Source organism: Pleuronectes platessa, chromosome 3 (genome assembly GCF_947347685.1).
Source record: "Pleuronectes platessa chromosome 3, fPlePla1.1, whole genome shotgun sequence".
Classification (NCBI taxonomy): Eukaryota; Metazoa; Chordata; class Actinopteri; order Pleuronectiformes; family Pleuronectidae; genus Pleuronectes; species Pleuronectes platessa.
The window spans coordinates 14,041,264-14,048,507 of NC_070628.1; the positions used below are offsets into that span (position 1 = coordinate 14,041,264).

A 7,244-nucleotide genomic window follows, 5' to 3' on the forward strand; every position below is an offset into this window, starting at 1 on the left:
TGTTTGTGAGTGTCCTCCCTCAGTTTCTCCATGGCTGAATTGTGGCAGCAGCTCGGTTCCCCGCAGCAGCTTCGAGCTCTGGCTCCCCTCTTCTTCATTTGTCTTCTCTGCCCTCCCTCAGGTGCTCTTCCCTGGGATAACGAAGCCAGTGCATCCCCTCTGGAGGTAAGACATCCACATTGTCATGTAAAGGTGTAAATGCTGTAATTTGATAGTATATGAAAGCTATTTAAGAGTTGCATTTGAATTTACAAATGCTGCTCATAAGAACACGACAAGTCAAATCATATTAAAATCTGGTAGTGAGCAATAGTTGCATGACAGTCCACCAGTTGTTGTAGATTATCTCTGTCTTTTTCTTAAACTAATTCCTGACAGCTCCAGCTTTATCCGATTATCAATAAAAAATAAGAAAGAAGGAGCACAAAAGGCTTATTCAGAGAAAGAATAGAAGAGATCAAGTGAAAATGTGCTGAATGTGCAGAGGAGGAATGGAGAGAAACACAAGAAAGGTTCCCCAACTCAAACCAACTGTTCTGACTGGACGGAACAAGCGCTGGGATTTCCAGGCGCAGAGAGGGAGAGAGAGTTGGAGAGCAGGATGGATGAGTGAGGCAAAAAAAAGAGCAGCGATGTGATCCAGTGGAATTTATGATTATACCGCTTAAACTGAGGCCTGTGACGGTGCAACTGTGGCACAGGGAGCATGCAAAGAGTGTCTGCATGTACATGACGGGGCTTCGTGTGCATTTAAGTGTGTGTTGTGTGTGTTGGCAGGGGTTTGAGGTGGTGAAGGGGAATTTCTCTCGGACTTTCCTGCGCGTTGGCTACCACAAGATTGCAGAGATTCCAGCAGGAGCGCAAAACATCAGCATACAGGAGACAGTGAAGAGCAGAAACTACCTGGGTACACACACACACACACACACACACACACACACACACACACACACACACACACACACACAGTAACAACAAAAATGTGTGTAGCCTGACAAAACAGTGATGGATGAACGTGTGGTTTTCCTCCAGCTCTGCAGACCCAAACTGGAGTGTCTATCATCAACGGAAAGTGGGTGATTGACAGGCCTGGGATCTTCACCGCCGTGGGAACACAGCTGACGTACCGACGACCCAATGAAATCCGCTCTCGCCTCGGAGAGTCCATCACTGCGCCTGGGCCGCTCACTGAGGACCTGCACGTCTACGTGAGATGCACAACTGCAAACCCTTTGGAAACAGCTGCAAATACCTTCTGTCTCTTATTCAAATGCAAAGATACATATAGTAAATAATACCTTTAAAATGATATTACTACACATCATTATATACCTAGTCTCCATCTCTTTTCCATAGTTGATCTACCAGCAACCAGGTCCTGGTGTACACTATGAATACAGTGTTCCTTTACAAACCACAGAACCCACTCCTGAACCACATGTACCTTCTGGTATACTTCCCCTGGGTAAGTGCACACCCCTAACATGTACAAACACCCAAACCTACTCCCAAAGCTGCTCTAACGTGACCCTACAGGACACCAGCGCCATTTTCTCATACTACAGATTCTGGTTTTGCCCTCAGGGATCGTAACACAGAACAGATGCGTCTGTTTGTGTCCTCATTCAGTGTCATAGTAACACCAACATGTATCCTCTGTCCCTTTTGAAAATTTGATTAGGATTTTGATAACATTCGATATAGCAAGCAGGCGGCCAAACTTACTTCTGGCGCACGCTGAGGATATAACCGGTCACTTGGGCCATATTTCATATCATTGCCTAATATTTAGCATTAATCAAAGAAAAGATTTCAATCCACTGGCACTGACAAATGATCACTTAATTAAAATGGATCTCCTGAAAACAGGCGTCGTCAGTTGTTGTCTTAGCTCAGTTTTTAGGCGGGTGGAACTGTGTTAGAGGATGATTCCATGTATTGGTAAGAATGATGTTATTTTTCTCACTTGATATTCACAATGCAACATTTATAGGCAATATTCTCTTCCGCTTTTAGATATTAACATATCTAAATGTTTTATATTAGCATTAAACGAAACAATATATGCAGCGCTGGACGTCACCAACTGCAGCTGTGAACTGCCACTGTACGCTGTAAAGAGAAAACTCAATGCTTTTCCAACTATTTAATATCTTCTTTGTATTCGGAGGTGTTACTGGGCTCGTTACGCCAAAATCCACAATCTTTTTTGATTTCTTCCAGCTGTCTCTGTTTCCTTTCTGCATTGCCAGAGACTGGTGCACATCAACAGCACAATCCATAGGCCGGATTTTTTTTACGTTGCATGCTGACTGAGTATTTGTGATTTACGTCAGCCTGTACACACCCACACTGTCCTCAAACACAATTAATGCCTTTTATTTCCTTACAAGTTGTGGCCATTTTTGTTCACCTCCCTCCAACCTTGTCCTTCTTGTAGTAGAGACAGTAGATCCATCCCTCTCAGGCGAGAAAACACACCCAGGTGACATGAGCAACAATGACATCACCCAGGAGACACCTTATCACAACCAGGTTCCCACTGAACCCAGCGTGAATGTTGACCTTCAGCCTACTTATACCTGGACGAGGAGTGGCCACACAGAGTGCAGCACAACCTGTGGCACTGGTGAGGAAACACAACAAACACAAAGAAACATAAAAATAAAACAATATGGTTATTTAGCACTTACATATATATATCTGTGGCTTTTTTAAACTTTTGCCAATGCAAAAACACCTCACAACTTCCACAGAATATATAGGGATGTGCAAACTTCACATTGCAGAATAAATAAATACACATTATTTATAATAAGATGTTACAGAATCAAAGAAGACATAAACACATTCAACAGGAAGCTTCAGTAGAGGTTGTCAAAAACCCACAATAATGAAAGTGCTGAAAAATACACAGGCCTTGTACATCATTGCTGTGAATGACAGCAACTTCATTGTCTGTCAAAATGTGAATGTATACAGTGAAAAACACACATTCACTTGCTTAGTCCTTTTCCTCTTTGTGTGCGTCTGTGTGTGTGTGTGTTTGTGCACTTCCCAGGCAGGCGTCAAGTGCTCTTGGAGTGTGTTGAGAAGCATTCACAGACGACTGTTCCTGCTGACCTCTGTGACCCTGCACTTCAACCAGTAAACCAGTCAGAAGCCTGCAACACGCAGCCCTGCGCTGCTTAGTGAGTAATATCAGCCCCCCCCCCCCTCCCCACACACACGCGCACACACACAAACCACTGTATCTAACCAGGATGTTGCGAGGCACTAGGGTATCAACTGTGTGTTTGGTCTGTTAGATAATTGGTCCACAGTGGCAGTGATCCATGATAACTGTCAGTCTGAAACACACATGTTTCTTCTGGGACTATAAGAGCAACATCTGACCTCACAGGTCAAAATGAAGACAGGAGTTGACTCATGTTTTACCATGAAACCACTTAATTTGTGATGATAGCAGACTGCTCTTAAATCCCCATCAGCCTCTCTCTTCTTCTCTGTGATTGGCTCACAGCTGGGACGTGGGGGAGTGGTCGGATTGCACCAAGAGGTGTGGGCCCGGCACTCAGCACCGACAGGTCATCTGCCGTCAGGTCACTCACGTCCATGCCAACGGGACAGAGTCCCAGGTGACCGTTGCACCAGAGCTGTGCGGGGTGCCTGATAGGCCAGTGACCAAGTCTACCTGTCAGCTGAAAATATGCAGCCAATGGGACGTTCGATCTGAGTGGAGCTTGGTGAAAATACACACACACACACACACACAAACACACACATCATCAAAAACAACAACCTTTATCATCAAAAAATAAAAACTTTTACCTCCCCCCTCTCCCCCGTCTCCCTCTGTCCCCCAGTGTTCCGTGCCGTGTGGGGTGGGCCAGCGCAGCAGGGAGGTGGTGTGTCTGAGTAACCAGGGTGACGAGGAGGAGGATTACGAGTGCAACATGAACCTGAAGCCAGACACACTGCAAAACTGTGACATGGGAGCGTGTGCACGGAGCTGGTTCACCTCCCTCTGGAGCCAACGGGTACCACAGAGTCTCTTCACACAGAATGTTCTTGAGTGTGTGTGTGTGTGTGTGTGTGTGTGTGTGTGTGTGTGTGTGTGTGTGTGTGTGTGACAGAAGAAAACTAGAATCACCCCTCTGTTTCCCTCCACCAACCTCTGCAGTTTCAGTCCATGCAGTTTTTTTGACTAGGTCGTTGTGACCTTTGATCACTGAAATCAATCAGTTTGTATTTGAGTCCAAGTGACAACAACTGGTCGGTATTTGAAGAAATTTCCTCAAGGCAGACTTGAGATACGTTAAAGAGGCCAAAGTAACATTTGTGAGGTCACCATGACCTTGACCTTTGACCATCTAATCACGAGTTTTAGTGAACATTTATGCCCAATTTGACATTATTCTCTCGAGGACATAATACCTCTGGCTGTCAAGAGAATTAAAAAGAAGTGAAATCATGTTGAAATCTTCTAACGACACTGATTTACTATGTACGTGCATGATAATCCTCAGTGCTCTAGAGAGTGTGGTCGAGGCAATCGAACCCGGACAGCTATATGCCTGATGGACCATGTGACTGACCTTCCATTGGACAGCTGTGAAGGGGATCGTCCAGCGGAGGTGACCTCTTGTGACTCGGGCCCATGTCAGAACCGGCTGGAGTGGTACACCGGGCCGTGGGGTCAGGTAATTCACTCACACACACACACTCGGAGTACACACAGATAATGCCAGAGGAACATTTACTTACTGCAGCATTTTCTGTGTGTGGGTCACCGAAGTGTTCTGCCGAGTGTGGGAACGGCACGCAGACCCGGAGCGTGGCTTGTATTTACAACAACAACGGTCACATGGAGGTCGCGGACCAGCCGAAATGTTCGGATCTGCCTCAGCCAATCACAGCTCAGACCTGCAACCTGAAGCCGTGTGGTGCCCAGTGGTATTTCACAGAGTGGAGCGCGGTGAGTGTCCCAGAAGTCTCTCTGTCCTTCCACAAAACAAGCACCAACCCGTTTTAATTTGTCTTGCAGATAATTGAACCGATCAAGTATCTGAGACATTTGACTCAATATGTCTTTTATTAAGAAATTTGGTGAACCCCTTTAAATGACGCCATCATGGTTTGGCAAACCAGTGCAAACTTTGTTTAGTGTATTTATGTCACATGTACAATACGACAACATTGGTACTTATAAGGCATCCGTTGCGGTGTCTAAATGTTGTCCTTATAAGGTGTTTTATGTTTTGTGTGCCTCTACTCTCCCTCTCTGTCATTTCAGTGTTCTCGGTCCTGTAACGGGGGTTACCGCGTACGGGAGGCCAACTGTCTCGCTGACAGTGTGGCCCCGAGCGACCGCTGTGACCCCAGTTTGACCCCGGAGAGTCGTGAAGAATGCAATAAACAACCGTGTCTAGCCGAGATAAGTAAGTGTGACGAGCAGTTTGACACTGTGTCCACTGTCGGTGTGGCTGAGGGCACAGCCGGGTCAGGGAGGACGTGTTTGGAGTGGGATGAATCTGTGATGCTGTCATTGAATGCTGCCATGGTGAAGATGTGAAGATCACCTGCTGTCTCTGTGGTTAGCACCATCGGCTCACAGCAAAAAGGTTCCCAGTTCAGATCCCAGCTTGGCCGGGGTCTTTCTAAATGGAGTTCACATGTTCTCCTACGTGGGTTTCTCCTCCAGATACTCCTGCTTCCTCCCACTGTTAATTATTAGGATAAGCTAATTGAAAGATTATTTTCATGAACATTTGTACGGTGGCTGAAAGAGCTCAACGCACTGCAAATTAAGAAAACAGATGCAAATAGAAGAAACAACGTCCAAATTAAGAAAAGAACTACCTCAACTTGACAACACATGTGCTGCAAAAAGTCACAACACATGCAAATACAGATATTTGCTGCAATTTGCATAAACGACTGTGGAATTGTCTCCAAGGGATTTAAGTGATGATCCTGGCTGTAGTTTAACGCTTTGTGAAGTTAATGAAGTCAGCTACTTGTCAGCGGTGATGGAACTGGAGGAAGTAGTTTTCTTTATTAGCACGTTTTTTCTTTACACAGTGGTTTTCTTAATTTGCAATGCGTTGAGCTCTCTCGGACCATGTGTACATTTGTTTAAAAACTATTTAGAAAGATCAGTAAGTGACTTATTAATGTACAATAAAGACAAGAACAAGAACATCACGTTGTCATGCTCCAAACACTTCTGATGTTCAGAGGTTCATCATAACCGTGGTGATATGTCTGGTGAAATAAGCTATAAGCATCAACATGTTCGTGGCACAGAGCATCAGGAATGTGTTACATGATATCTACAGTAAATCATCTTGTCTTGTAGCAGCTCTGCCTCTGACACGCTGTAACCAGCCACCTGCTGGCTCTGAGCAGCAGAGTGGAGTGAATGACACAAAAGAAAAGAATAACACTTGTCATGTCCCCCCCCCCAATTGTTATCCATTCCTCTCTTGTGTTTGTCTCTCCCTCCACAGGTCCATCGTGCAGTGACCAGTATCATAACTGCATGGTGGTGGTTCAAGCCCGACTCTGCATTTACAATTACTACAGAGGGGTCTGCTGCGCCTCCTGCTCCCGTGTACAGAAGACGTACCCCAACTCGTTTCAAAAGAACCACATCCGAAGGTGATGCCCCCTCGAGAGGATTCAATTCACCTCAGGTCACAGCTCCGTGGGGAAAATGAGTGAGGTGTGTGAAATCGACTCCTAGTTCTGTTCGGAGAGAGATCAGTTTAATATTCAGCCGCTCGGTCTGCGACAGTCACACAGTCGTACACTATGTTTAGGTCCAGAGTGTTTTCCTTCTCAGTGTAACTTTACATTGGACTGCTCACGTTTGCTGATGTACTTAATCTATGTATTTATTCTTAATAAAACATTTATAACTTGTGGTACTCAGCGGATTTTGTTGTATTATTGCAAATGTAACAGAAACATTCTTTTGTTTCAACCTTCCATTAGAAGATGCTGAAAATGTATGTTAATTAAATCAGTGCATAAACTCTTATCAGAATCTGACTTAGCTTATGGTTAGTATGGTCATATGGAACATCATGTTAAAAAGACTCATGAAATCACATCCTTCTTTAAAATTTTATGGACAGAAAATCAATAGGCTGCATAATTACTAACATATATATATAAACGTATATGGAATGTTAGATGAGGAGTCCCATTGTCCAGATTATAGACGTTTTCAATATAAA

The 7,244-nt window shown here is 44.7% G+C and overlaps 1 protein-coding gene across 1 annotated transcript; it reads left to right on the forward strand.

Annotated features, from left to right (window-relative positions):
• Positions 1–6,873, forward strand: adamtsl7 (ADAMTS-like 7). The gene is made up of 12 exons (XM_053416958.1): positions 1–165; positions 778–907; positions 1,033–1,208; positions 1,357–1,465; positions 2,441–2,629; positions 3,062–3,191; positions 3,524–3,746; positions 3,867–4,040; positions 4,530–4,703; positions 4,799–4,978; positions 5,297–5,441; positions 6,513–6,873. The coding sequence occupies exons 1-12, from the start codon at positions 31–33 to the stop codon at positions 6,665–6,667; spliced, it is 1,920 nt and encodes a 639-aa protein (XP_053272933.1). The 5' UTR covers positions 1–30; the 3' UTR covers positions 6,668–6,873.
• The last annotated feature ends 371 nt before the right edge of the window (positions 6,874–7,244 follow it).

Bases quoted from the DNA above. Each gene is read 5' to 3' on its own strand.
- adamtsl7 (XM_053416958.1), top strand. From the start codon at position 31: ATGGCTGAATTGTGGCAGCAGCTCGGTTCCCCGCAGCAGCTTCGAGCT. The intron at 4,041-4,529 runs GTACCACAGAGT...GATAATCCTCAG, and splicing joins CCTCCCTCTGGAGCCAACGG to TGCTCTAGAGAGTGTGGTCG. The intron at 4,704-4,798 runs GTAATTCACTCA...GGGTCACCGAAG, and splicing joins ACACCGGGCCGTGGGGTCAG to TGTTCTGCCGAGTGTGGGAA.